General features: G+C 41.5%; 1 protein-coding gene across 1 annotated transcript in view; it reads left to right on the top strand.

Annotated features, from left to right (window-relative positions):
• The window catches only part of LOC131977857 (uncharacterized), a 33,148-nt gene that overhangs the window by 14,102 nt on the left and 1,346 nt on the right, over positions 1–17,700 (top strand). Inside the window, exons 3-14 of the mRNA XM_059341302.1 lie at positions 1,110–1,404; positions 3,695–3,814; positions 4,149–4,316; positions 8,164–8,345; positions 11,288–11,544; positions 11,650–11,786; positions 11,951–12,072; positions 13,009–13,126; positions 13,253–13,561; positions 13,705–13,897; positions 14,013–14,412; positions 16,313–17,020. Coding sequence (XP_059197285.1) covers positions 1,110–1,404; positions 3,695–3,814; positions 4,149–4,316; positions 8,164–8,345; positions 11,288–11,544; positions 11,650–11,786; positions 11,951–12,072; positions 13,009–13,126; positions 13,253–13,561; positions 13,705–13,897; positions 14,013–14,412; positions 16,313–17,020 — 3,009 coding nt within the window. The remainder of the gene's footprint in view (positions 1–1,109; positions 1,405–3,694; positions 3,815–4,148; positions 4,317–8,163; positions 8,346–11,287; positions 11,545–11,649; positions 11,787–11,950; positions 12,073–13,008; positions 13,127–13,252; positions 13,562–13,704; positions 13,898–14,012; positions 14,413–16,312; positions 17,021–17,700) is intronic.

The raw sequence follows: 17,700 nt of genomic DNA, 5'->3' as shown, positions 1-17,700 counted from the left end.
GCTCTTGCATGAACATATGTTGTTATCATGCATTATGCTGGAATATATAGATACTGTCAAGTGGACATCTGTCTTGAGCACACAAATGATTCCACTAATTCTACACACTTATCATTTAGCAGGCAATTAGATGTCTCCGTTTCTCCGTTGCAATCACACATTTCATGTAATAAAATGAATTTGCCTTGCAAAAATCATCTGGAAATTGCTCAGTAAATGTGTGAATGGCCATTGTTGCAGCTGAATTTTAAAATCAAAGCGTTCACTAGTATCTAAGGTCCACAGCAGAGGTTGTGAGTAAGCCATGTGGATTATGAACATGTGCAGATGCGCCTTAAGGGTAGAGAGATGTGAAGGTTCCTGGTCAGAAAGCTCAGTGTGATGAAGGCTGAGTAATCTCTTTAGCTTTTCTATTTCTGTGTGTTTGGCCTTTTACCTATCTAGCTCACACTAATATCCTCTCTGCCATTAAATACCCGAATTCTGCACCAGAGAGCAAAACAGTCCGAAGCAGAGAGAGAGAGAGAGAAAGAGAGAGAGAGAAAGAGAGGGGGGGGATGAGAAATGTGAGCAGATGGGCATTCTGTGTAACCGAGGTAACTTGATGAAAAAGAGAGAGACACAAGGACTGGAAAAAGAGGTAGCTTAAAAGGTACAGGGAAGTCAGGCAGATGGATTTACAAGAAGGGGAAAAGGAAGGGACAGATGGATAGAAGTTACAGAAAGATTTACAGATGGATACTGTCTCTGTTAGCGGAATGCATCTGTGAACGTACATGTAGGACATTTGCAGGGCCACAGTTCACATTGATGCGGTTTTGCCCTCAACAAACCCCCAATGGCATGTTTGGTCCAGTGAGTTAATTAGCTGTGTGCATCAGTACTCATCCCAGTCCCATATGCATCTTCCACACCTGGTGCCATTCATTTCAGATTCACTGAGCACATCCCGTCTTAACATAAATCACCCATTTCACACAGTCATGTTTGCAGTACTTGCCAGGCAGATAGATGATGAGTGTTAATGAGAGATACCTGCATCACTGTGTCTGGAAGTGATGGTGCCTGAAGGTGTTGCTGTAATTTACTCAGTTTTTTTTATTTTCCAGCTGCACACAGACATGGACAAAGGAGACGGCCGCACTAAGTACATGCTGGAGGGAGAGGGAGTGGGCTCTGTGTTTGTTATTGACGGAAACACGGGAAACATACATGTCACCAAGTCTTTAGACCGCGAGGAGAAGGACCAGTACCGTCTCGTCGCGACAGCTACAGACCGTCAGACAGGCAGGGCCCTGGAGCCCTCGTCTGAGTTCATCATCAGAGTGCAGGACATCAATGACAACCCGCCTGTCTTCCTCGATGAACCCTATGTTGCCATGGTGCCGGAGATGGCCAACATAGGTACAGCACTAAAACAACATTAAAAGTGATGCAGCACCCAAAAATCTCTTTGAAATGTGGCTGTGAAATGCCTGTGGTGCTGTCCTTCATGCAGAACAGCAGCTGTGCTCAGCTTGACTTTATTTAGTTTACAATGGATTCCAGTGGTGATGAGTTCTCACAGCAAAACAACACTGTGTTCAACACAACATGCTGTTCACTCTATACTGAGAAGTAAACAGAGGTTTTTGGATACATTATTTTGCATCCTCACATCAATAAAATGCAGATCTTTGCATTGTGGGGTTGTTAGGACAAAGCAGTCATATGGGGACTACTTTTTTGGTTCCAGTGTTGAATTTTTAGTCTCTGTCTTAGAATTCAGACACTTAAATACAATGGTGGACAGTTATTTAAATGTAACAGTAAAATAAATCATAGTAGTTAATAGGTAGTGATTTCAGACCATAGCATATATAAAAGAAGTGGATGTAACCACTGTAACATGGTTTACCGTATTGAAGCCTCAAGTTTGGCATTTTGGCCGTAGCCATATTGTTTTTTTGAAGCCAAAAGTGACCATATCTGGACAATTGGGCAGAGCTCGGTAGCAGCGAGTGTTCGATCTGATTTGGAAACCGAAGAAACTAAACACAGCCACCAACTTGACTGCACCTGTACCGTTAGCTTGGCAATTGTTAACTTACCAGCTAATGCTATCGCTAGCTTAGTTAGCAAGGTGCATCCGTAATTCACGTTAACTGTTATATCAATTGACTTGCAAAAAACAGCCCTAACAGAAAACGGACAAAAAATTGACCTTTATTTACTAAATGAACATCATGTTGTATTGAGGAAGACTTAAAAGAAGCAATTGAGCGGAAAAATTAATTAGGAAAATGTTCACTGAGGTAATAAATAATTTGAGAATTATCATAATTTTTTAATAGACTTCTATACAGTCTGATTTCTTTTTACAACTAGTGGTGTTGCCCCCTGTTGGCCATTAGAAAGAATGCAGGTTTGAGGCACTTCAGCATTGGTAAAATATTTACAATTTTCAACACACAAGTGTTAGCATGCTAAGGTTTGCTAATTAGCACTTAGCACATGGTCATGAACCAAAGTGTTGAACACTTGATCACAAAATCCATTAGGGTCCATCCTCTGAAAACCATGAATGTCCATACAAAAAATGAATGGTAACACATTCAGTAGTTTTTGAGACATTTCAGTCTCAACTAAAGTGAAGGACTGAATGACTGACTGGCTAACAAACCAACATTATCATCTCTAGAGCCACAGAGCTGTCGTGAACTGCAACTAATGTTTTTTTGTTTCTAAAAAAATCTGTAATAGTTATAATTGTTTTGTCTCTACAATGAGATTTAATAAAATCAATTCACCAACAGCACAAAACTCCAAAACTATCTTACATGACAAAGAAAACCATCAATGACGTAAGCACTTAATTTATTTTTATTTTTAAAAACAGGTCCAGAACAACAAATAAATTAACCCTCCTGTTATGTTAGTTTCTCAGGAACAGCAATAATATTCATTGGTCAATATGACCCAGCGTATGTATAATTATCCAAAAGTCTGTCAGAAACAATAAAAAAAACCAATAAACATTGTTTGTAATTCATTAATAACTCCAATAACCATTTCAATCAATATTTAGTTCAATGGTGTTTTTTACCTCTCACAGATCATGGTTCAATGAGGATAACTCACTCGTTTTTCATTTTAAAAAATGTACATTTAAACTTTTATTTGTCTACATTGGAAAGACCTACATATAAAATACAATAGTTTTACATGACTTTGATTTTTATTTTTTACTTTTTTTTTTTTTACTTTTTTTTATTTTCATGAAAAAATACTTCTGACAATTTTTATTTTTATTTTTTATTTTTTATTGGCTAGTCATTGTAGTTCTACTCCTGCAGTTTATTCGACTTCCCCATTGTCCGAACATATTCTCAGTATCTGTCAAACAATTATACTTTTGCCAAAAAGCGGCTAAATACCCTGAGTCTGGCACAGCTCCAGAGATTCAAGGAGGGGAATTGTTCAACATGAAAGCGGGTTATTGAATCACATTTTATCTGAAAGATGATACTGCACGTACGGATAGTCAGCAGAGAAGTGGATTATCCTTTTAATCCTACAGATGTAAGTACTTGATCTTGAGAAGATAGATTTTGGGTGGAGTATCACTTTAAGCTCATGAACCAGCCACCAGCTCTAACTACTTTCAAACAGCACTTTGACCTCTCACATTTGTCGCCTCGTCTCTCTCTCACAGGCACGTCCATAATCCAAGTCACAGCCAGGGACGCTGATGATCCAACATATGGAAACAGCGCTCGGCTGGTGTATGCCATTACGCAGGGCCAGGACTATTTCTCTGTGGATCCTCAGACAGGTCTGCTCATATGTACCACACATCCGCTCAAAGCTGTTTACCATAAAAAGCGTCTTCAGCTTATGATTACACTTCATACAGTAAATCCCAGAGGCCCGGTTAGATATCATATGTTCTCTCTTTGCTACCATATGTCCACTGTGCGCTAGAACATTTTAAATCACATTTTACATGATATGTTCGGAAGCAGGAGTGGCCTGGAGTTGTATGTTTTTCAATGTCCTAATTCTAAACATGTATGCATGTGACTCGTTTTGACGCTAATTTCACAAGACGTTGTGTCACCGTGAAATTCCGTTGCCGTTGTGATTTTTTATGCTCTCCTGTCCACCAGGCGTCCTGCGAACAGCTGTACCTGACATGGACAGAGAGACACGGGATGAATATCTGGTCGTCCTCCAGGCCAAAGACATGGGAGGGCATCTGGGCGGATTATCAGGGACTACCACCATCACTGTGAAGCTGAGTGATGTCAACGACAACCCCCCTCACTTCAGAAGGAGTAAGCACTGCTGTTATCAGATCACCACTTTACTGTCTGCTGCTTTCAATCTCTGTAGCTGTAGAATATGTGTGCGTGAGTAAAGATTAAAATGATGAAACATCTTGTAATGGCATTTGTGACAGCAGTCTGATATTTTCGCCTCCTTTGGGTCCTCGTCTTCTTGACAGGTTCAAGATAAGCTCTAAAGTAGTTAAACAGCTTGTCAGTTCGGGGTTCCTCTTTTATTCTAAGCACTCTTCCTAATCATTGTTTTTACCATCAGTTGGAATAACATAACCTCAGCCAAGATGACTGGCATTAACATTCATATACACACTCCCATTTGGTTCAAAATGGACTGTGCCTTGACGTAGAAGAGTGAAAGATCATGTCCGTTTTTTCTTATCCAAGCTTTTTCCTGTTCCATGCTATTAATATTTCATCCTAAAGTTCAGTGCTTTCTGCTTCAATAGACAGTAAAATCACTGCAGAATGCGTCTAACGCTTTGAGACATATACTGCTTTTCTCTATATACTACCTCTGCCCTCCTTCTTCTTCCTGACAGTCTCTCCTTACTGCCGTTCGTCTTAATGTTTAAAGCCTCTGTTCTTTTTGTTGATATATTGTTCCGCAATACAGTGCTTCATAGAAGCAATTTAATATTTCCAAATGCCAGCACTGTTATTTATTTACTGATATCTGACTATATCCTCCCCCCGCGCAACCTCTACTCCAGGTCATTATTTTCTGTTTGACAATAATAATAACGCCACAATTTGAGCAAACGGCTCATTTAGTATGCTCTTTGAATGCGAGGGATGTGACTTTTTAAACATTCTTCATAATGTGGAGGATTTGAATGATTAACTATCAGTGAGGTAGCGGCGCTCTGATTAAAAGGAGAGCATTTCTCTAGATTTGCAGCTTGTTGCTGTGTAGCATCACAAGTGATGTATAGGCTGAGTAAATGGCACGACCTGTCACACATCACTTGCTGCTTTTTCATGCTTGTTAAGTGGACAGTCTGTAATCCAAGATAAAGTACAACATTAGGACTGATTCACTCAGCACAGCTTCAAATCTAGGTTTAATAAAGACAACTCTTGATTAATTTAAAACCCCATTCAAAACAAAGATCTAGTTTTTTAACCCTTTTTTATGTCCATATGGTGTTTTTATATGCTGCAATACATTTGAGCTTTCCATATCATTAGTATAATGTTTTGGCTGAAACAAGGGGTTTCAAACAGTGTTACCAACTTAACGACTTTGTCTCTAGATTTATCGACTTTTCAGACCCCTCTAGCGACTCTTTTTCAAAAAAGCGATTATCGGCAAATTTAGCAACTTTTTCTGGTGTTATTGGAGACTTTTGGAGACTCGTTCTTACTCTTCTTAACGAGCCATGGTGGCTGCTGGCGGCCCCTCCCTCGCCCCAACGCACTGACATCAGCAAAGTCCTCCCGCAGGGGTCTCTCCCAGATGATGTTAACCACTCCACGTCTAGTCTGCAAATCACACATACGCAAAGTTGCTGCTGGCTGGTTTTTAGTCAGTGTCTCTTTTGGGTCACTTTTGCTGGTCCTGAGGCCGGATAAAGGAGGGTTGTAATTGTGGCAGAAGACAGTGCAATTGCAGTTCTAAACATATTTAGGGTGGTTTTTTACTCACTTTTTGTACATGCACATGGTAAATTATGCAAATTAGGTAATGTTGTCATTTAGCGACTTTTAGCTACTTTTAGGACATCGGTTTCAAAAGAGAAACCAGGTAAAGTTATTTGTCAGTATTTTGCAGGTAAAATTTCACTATTTTCAAAATGATGGCAGATTATGGTAGGGAAAAAAGGTAGGTAGGATAGGTTTGACTATCATGTGATTGACAAGTCAATACTATTTTGGTCTAAAAATGTTTTTCATTTGGACAAAAAGGCACTCAGCTTAATGTTTGGTTCATTTTAAATAACGTATGCCCCTTGGTAACTAAGCTAGCTAGCTAGTGTTAGCTGACAACTTAGCAATCTTCAGGCTCCGCTCTGCACATGTGCTGGTTGCAAACAACACAATAATGACGGCCAAAAGTCCAAAAACCAATGGGTGGTGTCATGTGGCTACGTCCATTATTTTATACAGTCTACTGCCACTGCCAGTCATGAGCAAACAAGCTAACAAACAACATAGATGTTAACTACATTTATCATTCACATGTCTGTTGCACAAGAGACTCCTCGTCTGAGTCTGGAGGCTCAAACATTTATGGCTGAATCTCTTTGATGTTTCCTCTAATGCTATTTCTTTCATTTTTCAATGAGTGAGAAAGAGAAGGTGTGCTTCCAACCCCTTTTGAGAGTCGAGAGTTTTACTTTTTATGTGGAAAAATATGTTAAACAAAATATTAATCGTAGCTTAGAAGTATTTTAATATAAGTTCAAATGCTCCTGGAGGACTGATAGATAACAATCAATTGTTTTGAAGCTTTACAGTTCTACGTACTGTATGTTTACAACCAACAATTATATACACTTAATTTAAACTCGTAAGACACTGACGTTTCCCTCATTTACAGTGACGACGAGTACATTTACAGACAATACAGAAAAACAAATTCAAAATACAGATAATAGACAAGATAAATGAATAAGTAAAAATTATATTTAAAATGACCAAAGCTAAAAACAGTTGCAGGAAAGTCTGCAATCAAGCTATGAAATTGAAAAAAATGTTATGGGCATATTGATCCTCAGTGTGAGTTGAACATCATTCCAGGTCGCTGGTACATTAAAACACAAGGCTGATTTCCCAAGTTCAGTCAGCACATGGGGAACTAAACCAATTATTTGATTGTGTCATATGGTGTGCATGGTTCCAATCAAGAAGTCTTGCTAAGTTGCTTCCATTATTGTTAATCCAATTACGATGGATCGGACAATTTGGAACCAGTTCTCGACTCCCATCACTAGTCAGCAGGCTTCATATCTTGTGAATTTCTATACAAAAATCCATGGCAATCTAACCAATACTGTGAGATATTTTAGTCAGGGATCAATCTGGCATTGCCATCCCAAAATGTATGGCAAACGTATGGCAACCCACAAATATTCAGTTTATAATGAGATTGACGAAACATTTCAGCTAAATAAAGACAGAATGTAATTTACAAAAATGAGGTACTGATGAGAGACACTTCTTAAAACATGTTTATGTGTACATTGAAGAAAGAGTAACTGGTGGCTGCAAGTGTTCCTCCTTTCCTCGCTCACCCTTTTCAGATCCCTTACTATATGACCGTGTTTCAATGTAAGAGAAATTCTGTGCAGAGATGCATTTAAAAGTTTAACCAAAGCTAATGTGGCATCAGCAGTCTAGAGTTAGTCATATCTAAGCGGGTATCTTCAAAATTTACATTCCCACGAGACATTCCCAAGAGGGAGTTCCACACTAAATATAGTGTAACTTTGTAAGATTGGATATAAGCTTCAGCTAAAAGTGAGAATACATTTCACACAGACTGACAGCTGTGGATTTAGTCCCCCATCTCATCCTTCAGAATCACATTATTACAGCCTGTATGGGCAGGTGCAATGATTACAGATAACAACAAAATAACTCTTCCAATTTACGTGCATATGGGCATATGAGAAAAGGATTGCGATAGACAATGGAGAAATGTGGACCAATCCTTTAAAATTGGACAGGAAATATGTGAATAAGAGCCACATAGCCACATGCATTATGTTAGTTGACACAAAATTGAGCCAGACGCCATCCCGCTGTACCTTGTGCAGTTTATTTTTTTCACATGGAGTCTCACTGACAGTCGTGCCAGTGCTCAGAACCATTGTATTCATTGTTTTCTTCTCTGCAGGTGCCTGGTCATTCTCTGTATCTGAGCTAGCAGCACCAGGTGTGGAGGTGGGCCGTGTCACTGCCACCGATCCAGATCTGGGAGAAAATGCACAGCTGGAGTTCACAATCCTGGACACAGAGGAGGCCGAAATATTTAATATCACCGGAAGAGACCAAGAGGCTGTCATTGTGTTGAACAAGGTGAGGGATACAGAGTGTGTATGTGTAAAGTTTTCATAAGAGCTGAAGATCTGAGCTACATCTAGGTTGTTTTGCTTAAAGTGGCTGTAAACAGGATTCAGGGCATATTGATTGCTTGCACACGGCTCTCAAACACGGTGGTGGGTGAGCCGGCAGCTAGCAGCATGGTGCTTACCCCCCTGCGAACAGTCCTAAAAACTGCAACATTTTGGACAGAGCTAATGCTGTGTTCACACTAAGAACGACAATGTAACAAAGTTTACCCAGCTACATTTACACTGAGTCGCTGTTTAATTGTTGAAGCACTCATTGAAGTGATTATGTTGTCATGGGCTTTTGAGTGTTTGTTATCATGGACGTCAGGTGACAGCATCACATTTTGCCGCCCCATTGCATCTCCGTGTGCACCAGAGGTTGCATTAGACTTTTCCTTGTCCATCAGACAGGCTCATAAAAATTCTGTTTTATTATCTGTCATTTAATTTTTTTTTTAATTGTAAGACATGCTTATTTGCGGGCTACAAGATGCTGTGGTTACGACTCTTGCCTCAGAGCAAGAGAGTCGCCGGTTCGACTCCGGCCTGTGGCTCTTCTGTGTGGAGTGTGCATGTTCTCCTCGTGTCAGCTTGGGTACTCCCTCTTCCTCCCACATGCAAAAACATGCACTTAGGTTTAATTGGTACCTCTAAATTGCCCGTAGGAGTGAATGAGAGCGTGATTGTCTGTCTCAATGTGTGTCATCCCAGCAATAGTCTGGCGACGTGTCCATGGTGTACCCCGCCTCTCGCCCTATGTCAGCTGGGAGCATTTTTCGTTTTTTATATTGGAGACAGTGACTGTGCGATCACTTTTGTAATGTCAACACCACAATGGCTAAAAATAATATACAATGAAGAGGTGAAACAAGCTGTTCCTTCATCGGCCACTGCCCCAGTTCCTGTTTTTTTTACCTTATTTGTCAATACCATCACAATTACTGTACTCAGCAGTGTATTCCAACAGCATTCCAGTGCTCGGAGCCAATACTTACGAGTGCACAGAATCGACCAGTGTGTTAGCTGAAGCCAGCTGGACAACGAGGTTTTGCTACAATAGAAAATGTACATGCCGGGGCGTTCCCGGTGGCACAACTGGTAGAGCGTGTACCATAGAGGCAAAGGCCTGGGTTCGAATCCGACTCGGAGCCCTTTCCCACATGTCTTCCCCTCTTTCTCCCCCTTCACTCTGTCCTATCAAAAAAATATCTTAAAAAAAAGAAAAGAAAATGCACATATATAAAAATTGACAAGATAAGTTTTTTTCTGGACTCAGTGTATTGTCGTTTACATGTGTGACTTTTTGTGCTTTTTTGTGGTTTAAGTTATTATTAAGTTGTTTATTATATGTTATTTTAATAATAAAATAATATAATACATAATGATTATCTCATTGCAATGTTTTGTTAACAGAGCCTGAAAGTCTATTTTTTGTTTTGTTTTGGTTGTAGTTTATTTATATTTTTTTTATTTATGTAGGATATTTAAATATATATATTCCACGTTTCAATTTAATGTTTAATATTCTTGAAATTTAAAAAATAATTGCTGTGGAAAAGGATGTACTTATTATGCTCTAATATGGTTATAAAACTAATACGACACCGATGCAACGATATTATCGTTTATTGTGATAGTTTCTGGGAAAATATATCGTCCTAAAAATGGTGTTATTGTGACAGGCCTAATCTTTGCATTGTGTGGGGTTCAGCTGTGGTGAACTTTGACCAAGTTGCCTCAACCATAAAAAAAAGTGTGTGTCGTTAAACCAACTTGGCTGTCAAACGGACTACAAGCCAGCAGCTGATATCCATGTAGCATCGATGTCACTCTGCAGGCGTGCTTGTGTGACTGCAGCCTAAATGTTGTTGAAACAAAAACATATTATTGGTTGACGCTTCACCGTGTCAATAAAGCACTGAAAACAGTTGAGCCCAGCCAACTTTGATTTGTAGCCCGTCACACATTGATAAGTGTCAAGCATCAGTTTGTAGATTCATGTCACCAGCTCCAATTAAAAATGAGTGGTAGCCTGTTGCTGATAGTGTGAACGCAGATTAACAGTGTAACCTAAAGGGGGAACCAGCAGTGTGCCGTTACGCTTCCATGGCAATGACATGGATTGGGAAAGCGTTATCAGCGATAACCGCCTTGTGAGAGCAGGACAGAGCGGTGCCTGGAGTGGGACGACACGTGCACGAACAGCCACCACCACAATTTGTTGTTGTTTGTTGTCAGCACAGAAGGGAGAATCTTGGATTAAAATGCAGGGAGGGAGCACGACTTCATTCTCTACCCCACTACACCTTCGCATAGTAAACAGTTGTTAACTGCTCTTTTCTTGTTCTAAATGTCGTGTAGAGCCACTTTGAATTGCCACATAATGAGAAAAAACATTCAATAGGTGACATTTGCAGTTTGGAGTTAACAAATTTCCTTTGGTCTGGTATTGCAAATTAATATTATTTGGCCATTTAAACACTTCAGTACTCCTCTCAAAGAGACTCTGTAGCTGACAGGTTCAGATTCCCAAGGCTCTACACAAGCAATTAATGAGTAACAATGAACTAATAAGCAGCTGGTGAAAGCTGTAGCTGATTTGAAGTGAGCAGCCGTGTTAAAGGCAGCCAGTGTGACTCGTCTCTTTTACTTCGAAGCATTGGGCATTCAAAGAACTATTGCTCGGTGAAATTTTAAATTAAAAGGTTGCAGCAGAGGATGAAGTAAGAACAGCGTGATGATGAAAGGAATAACTCCAAAATGTAACATTGTAGTATGTGAGTTTTATAGAGAGATAAAAAAGAATGTGGGTAATGCATTAAGTACTGTATGCATATGAATCATATATGAAAGGTCTTTAATAAAGTATAACCTTTGGATTGATGCTGCTTTATATTTTCCTAACAGCTGCTGGATTATGAGATGCGCAGCTCATACACTTTCTCTGTGGAAGTTGCCAATCCTATAGTGGATGCACGGTACCTAAGGAAAGGTCCCTTTAAGGACCAGGCAACAGTCCGGGTCATGGTCCTTAATGCTGATGAGCCGCCGCGATTCTCCCAGGCTCGCTACCATCTGGATGTGTCTGAGAACTGCCCCCCTGTCTGCTCTGTTGGCCGGGTCTTCGCTGTGGACCCAGACACAGGACAAAGCACCAACATCAGGTGGTTATTACACCATCGCTCACTCATTTAGTCACTCACTCAGAGCTCTTCTCACTCCCTTTTTTTCCCTCACTGTACCTGCTCCTGCCTGTTTCTGTATCTCAGGTACTCCATCGATCCCCAGTCAGACCCCGAGGCTCTGTTCCGCATCGCCTCTGACACGGGCTTTATCAGCACAGTGATGGAGTTGGACCGTGAGCAGGAGCAGTGGCATAATATCACTGTCATCGCCACACAGAGGGGTATGTCAACCCCTCTGCCCTCGGGGCGCTCTGAGCAACAGAGCTTGCCACGGTCATATTTCACCCAAAGCCTCGCTCGGAGTTGGGAATATAAAGTGTGCCGTAAAAAATGATACAAATGTGGCGATGATTTCCACATTAGTGTCCGTTTCTCTTTCTTTCAGACAATCCAAATCTTGTGTCAAGGGTTGTGGTTGCCATAGAGACACTAGACCAGAATGACAACGCGCCGGAGTTGGACAGGCAGTACACAACGTCTGTATGTGACTCCAGTGCCCCCGGTCAGGTCCGTTTTTTGCTTTGTTTTTGCCTGATATTACATTTAATGTCACATTTTGTTGATGTTTTCATCCATTCTGGCTCCTGAAAGTGACATTTTTTCTTTCTCATTTCTGTCTTTATTTAATGTTATTCTTCTGTTGTAAAAGCATTCCAGCATTAGAAATTGGTACAGCAAAAGCAAACTTACATCATCCTTATCAACTCAGCTTCACATTTTCAGAATAGTATAAATGTTTTCAATTCTATATATTATGAGGGTGCTCTTCTGTGTGGAGTTTGCATGTTCTCTCTGTGTCAGCGTGGGTTCTCACCAGGTATTCCGGCTTCCTCCCACAGTCCAAAAACATGCACTTAGGTTTAAATGGTGACTCTTAATTGCCCGTAGGAGTGAATGAGAGCGTGATTGCCTGTCTCTATGTCTCAACCCGAGCTGTGATTACAATACTGAGAGATTCATTCTCTGCTCAGGACGCCATTACTCAACTTCATCTTTACATCGCAAAAAACAGCCCACTTCTAACTGCACTCATGTTAAATAAGTTATCTGAGACTACGTCACAGTAATGCCACTGAGTATTTTACTTTAAATATAAAGCAATAGCAGTTGTTATTGTTGGGTTAGCATTAGCATTAGCATAATGGCATAGAGCCATTGCAGGAAAAAAATGGACAATAATTGTCAAAAACAGTGCTGATGTTCTATTAAATCATATATATTATAACTTTAAATTAGTTTCTGCAGTCAAAAACAATAGTTTACTACAACGTTTTTTTCCTTATGATCCCTCATTATGACCCATAAATATCAGGTTTTTAAAAGAAAAGTTCAATAATATACTTCTGAGCAATAATATTTATTCTTCTTTTCTGCCCTGTTAATGAGCTTTCTATTCAGATTTATCTTTACAACCATTAAAAGATGATGATCTGTGTGATACAGGTAGTTCAGGTTCTGCGAGCCATCGACAGGGACCAGGGAGGCCAGGACACCCCAATCCACTTCAGCATCCCTCCAGAGTCCAGCTCTGCCCTGAATCTCAGCATCAGAGAAACCGGAGGTAGCACCGATTAGCTCTGTATTTCTATTTCACGCACAATCCAGGAAAAATGACACCAGCCAAAACCAGTGCTAATGTTGTGCACTGACCGTGTTTGATGCGTGTCTTTTTTTGCTTCGTTATCAGGTGTGACAGCCAGCCTGGTGCTCCAGTCAGCCTTGGAGCCCCTCGCTGGCTTCTCCTCATCCTCGCTCACCCTCTATGTGCCAGTTGTGCTCCGCGACGGGGCCTCGGGTCTGACCAACACTGGCACGGTCACTGTGACCATTTGTCCCTGTCTGCGAGGGGGCATGCAAACAGAGGATAGAGGAAGACAAAGGGACAGGAGATGGGAGAGACACATGGTTTGTCTCCCCGTGCCTTCCGCCTCGCCGTCTCTAATTTTCAGTTTGGTCACCTTACTCGCCATGTTGGCTTGTGTCACCACTCTGCTGGGTATGTTTTGTTTGGTTTTCTGAAGTCACTGAAGCACTAAAAATATGTTATGACTTTTTTTACAGATGCTGAGCAGTTGTGTCAGGTTGCTTCTGTGACATCTGAGGAGTATGGTGGTCATGTGTCTCTTTTTTGCCCCTTAGTGGTGTGTGCACTCTCGCTGTCATTGCGCCATCAGAAGCGAGACTCCCACTCACCCTTCGAGGAGGATGATGTCAGGGAAAACATCATATCCTATGATGATGAGGGGGGAGGGGAGGCAGACACCGCAGCATTTGACATTACAGCGCTGCAGAGCATGCACAGAATACAGCACATGCACAACAACAGAAACATGTGAGCTATTCCCCAAAATAAATAAAAAACTTTATCCTTGCCATGGTGGCTTATGGGAGCGTGTGCATGTTTGTGTGTGACTGTGTGCTTCTCTGACATTTATCTCTTGGCACAGATGGTACACCCAGCAGAATGCGCCAAGGGCCAGGACGTACAGCTGGAGCCGTAACCCGCGCCCCGGCCTGGACCCTCAGCAGAGGCCAGGCTCCGCTCCGCTCTACGGACGCCTCTGCTACGGCTTCCAAACATTGCCTGTTCTTAGAGATTATCCAGTCGGGCCACTGGAGGCAGGTCTGCAGCTAACACAGCTGACCCATGGGCTTACTGCAGGTCACATTGGCAATTCCCTTGTCATCCAGAACCAGAGCACCTTTGAGCCTCTGCTGCATTCTCCCGAGATGAGCCCTGCTAGTTACGAAGCAGAGCACATGCTTGCGAAGAGCAAAACCACAGACAGAAATGAAGGCAGTGAAGCAAGCACTGCTGACACAAAAGAGAATCAGGATCAGGCAAAGGTCAGATAATAGTATTAACACCAACAGATAAAAATATGGAGCAATCATATGGAAGCAAGGAAAGGCCATAAGGATTTAACAGAGTGAATAATAATGTTTTCTAACAATATAGCCTAATATATTCATGACTAAATGTGCAACAGTGTGATTCATAAGTAACTTTAGTCACTGTAGCAACCCACCAACTATCATCAGATTCTGATTCAGATGTTATTCAAAAGTCCTGCCCACCTCAAACCAGTAAGAAGAGCTCAAACAAAAACACAAATACAGAAATCTGTCTAAAGAAAATACTGTAGAAATAGAATAAGACCACACTGCATTGTTCACCGTGCTCATTTAGCAGGCACATAACAAAACGTCAATTGTTGTTAGTTGATATGGTGCCAACACGTGTCAGTGGAGCTGTGAAGTGTGTTGGCAGCTGAGAGATTAAAAATCCAGCCATTCATTGTCCTGACGTCCACTCCCCTCCCGGTCAGTGCTGCCAACTTAGTGACTTTTTCGCTATATTTAGCGACTTTCCAGACTTTTTTTTTTTTTTTGTGGTGTAATTGGAGACTTTTGGAGACTTGTTCTTACTCTTCTTAACGAGCCGTGGGGGCTGCTGTGCGGCCCCTCCCTCGTCCCAAAGCACTCACAAGCGGCCCAGTCCTCCCACAGCAGTCTCTCCCAGCTGCAGTCAGAGAAGGGGATGTTAACCCCTCAGCGTCCAGTCTGCAAAACGTGCATGCATGTGCGAAGTAACCGCAGGCTGGTTTACAGTCAGTGTCTCTTTTGGGTCACTTTTGCCGTTCCCAAGGCCGGAATAAAGGAGGAGGGTTGGAATTTTGATAAAAGACAGTGCATTCATAGTTCTAAACAAATTTAGGGGTTTTTTTTACTATCTTTTTGTCTTTCCCACAATGTTATTCCTCTCTCCTACAGCCTCCATTACAATTAGATGCACATGGTCAAATGGGCAAATTAGGCGATGACATCATTTAGCAACTTCTAGCGACTTTTAGGACAGCCAATAGTTACTTTCCTTACTGAGGAGTTGGCAACACTGCTCCTGGTGCAGGAGTCACATAGTGGCGTATAGTGACACAGAGGCACCATTAGACCCAGCGCTTTACAATGGATTCAATGTTAAGAGAACTTTTATTTTTATTGAAGACGATCCATGTTCCTTCCTTTGGCTTACTTGTTTTGCCCTGCAAACATAGAAATAAAACACGTTAGTAGTGTAAAGTGTGTCAACAGCTCCAGAGATGTTAGCTAGCTAGCTTGTCCATTATAGGAGCTGCTGCTAGCCATTGGCCCACTGGGCGGCTCCTTTTCTGTAACAGTGAAGCAAGAAAGAATGGTTTAACTAACAAGCTAACTATTAGCTGATGGCTAGTTTGTTAGCTAGCTAGCTTGCTAATCCCACCATGCTTTAATACTACACTCGTTACAGAAAATGAGTCAAACAAAATCATTACTCATCTTATGTGAAATTAAGTCGTTGTATTGAACTAATTTAGCGGGTGGCCCTCCATGCGTATGTGTTGTTAATAATAATAATAATAATAATAATAATAATAATATATTTCATTTATAAGTGCCTTTCTAACACTCAACAACACTCCGTCTAATCAGGTTCAGTCCAGTCAGTCACATGACCCCAGAAAGAGAAGTGAAAATCAGAATTTGTCAAATTATTGGGTTTTTTTAGAAGCAAAGCTCAAAATGATCTAATTCAAACCATATAAATTCAAATAGGGGGTATTCAGAGTAAAATAATTTAATAAAATCAATTAATTCATTTATTAATTCAATATGGCCTTTTTCTGCTACCATACCTGCTCCATACATTTGTCCCTGTTTGAGTGTCTGAATCACTTAATATGGCCCTTATTCTTCTTCTATTTTACAGATAACCCCAACAGAAACAGAGTCGACACCAGCCAAAAATGCTGCCAATCTGAAGCACTGTGACCCAAATGAGTCTTCATGCCAGAGTCACACCAGCTCCTCATCAAACCAGCAAGAGGGTCGACCGGGGTCAGCGCAGACTCAGATCAGCACTGGAGCCACTAGCTGCACATTAGATGACATTGATACTGATTCCTCCATTCCCTCCGTTTCAGAGCGAAATTATTCAAATGGCAGTGAAATCAACTCTGTGAACACTCCTGTTTACATGAAAGGAGACACGTACAGCATTGTGGGCTCACTGAATCCAAACAGCAGAGGGACGTGTATGAACGGGACTAGCGGCGGTGGGTTGTACCCAACGGGAGTGCAGCTACTGAACATGTGCAGACTCCAGAGAAAGGATTTGACCCCGCAGCCTTTGCCCTTACCTGGGGGGATGTTTGGCAACAACAGAGGCTGGGCGGATCCTGCGAGAGCAGAGGCCGCCAACCCGCAGCCCCTCCGCATGGAAGACCTCCTGAACATCCGTCTGGATCAGGTCACCTTTGACCTGTCGCAGCCGCCCTATGACTCACTGCAGACTTATGAGTTCGAGGGCCGTGATTCAAGGGCTGAGTCACTGAGTTCACTGGAGAGCGATGGAGAGAAGGACGATGGGAGAGTGGTGGGAGGGATGGAGGAGCTAAACCAGAAGTTTCAGAGGCTGGTGGAGATCATTAGAGAGAGGGAGAAGGAGAAGGAGGGAGAAGGAGGAGAGACACGAGCAGCAGAGGGAGGAGTGACTGCGGTGGCTACTCTGGATGAGACTCATAAACTAAAAGAGGACAAAGAAAAAGAACAACAGAGATGGGATTTCTAGACTGCAATAAAAGAAAAGTTGGAGGGAGGAGAACTCAATCTACAGTGATGGATTTGAAACACAGCAGGGGATGGCAAAACACACAGAGCCTCTGACAGAGATCGTATTGTCCTCTAGCCCCCCTGCCGGGGGAAAAAAAATCCAGACTTGTGGTGGAATCAGTGCACAGCGTATAGTTTTCACCTCCTCCACTATGTTTATAAAATGCATATGGAATCTGTCACTTTTCACACTGCTCTGATATTAATAATGCACTTGGGCTTTCAAAGCTAAAGTTATGAAAAATTAACTTTTTTGAAATATTGATTCCGAGCCCTGAAAGCTGCATTGTTAGAAAATAGGCCTCATCAAATATTGACCAGAATTGTGATATTTAATATTGATAGTTTAAATAGGGGCACGCTCACTATAAATTCTTTAATCTGTATCTGAATTAGAGTTGGGCTGAATCTTCAAACCGGTTTGATATGAATTAATAAGCCAAACACCAGAATGGAACAGTCTTCTGGATTTTACCACGAGGTGTC

Source organism: Centropristis striata, chromosome 9 (genome assembly GCF_030273125.1).
Source record: "Centropristis striata isolate RG_2023a ecotype Rhode Island chromosome 9, C.striata_1.0, whole genome shotgun sequence".
Lineage (NCBI taxonomy): Eukaryota > Metazoa > Chordata > Actinopteri > Perciformes > Serranidae > Centropristis > Centropristis striata.
Note: the sequence above shows the minus strand (reverse complement) of the source record. Positions and strands in the feature narration are given on the sequence as shown.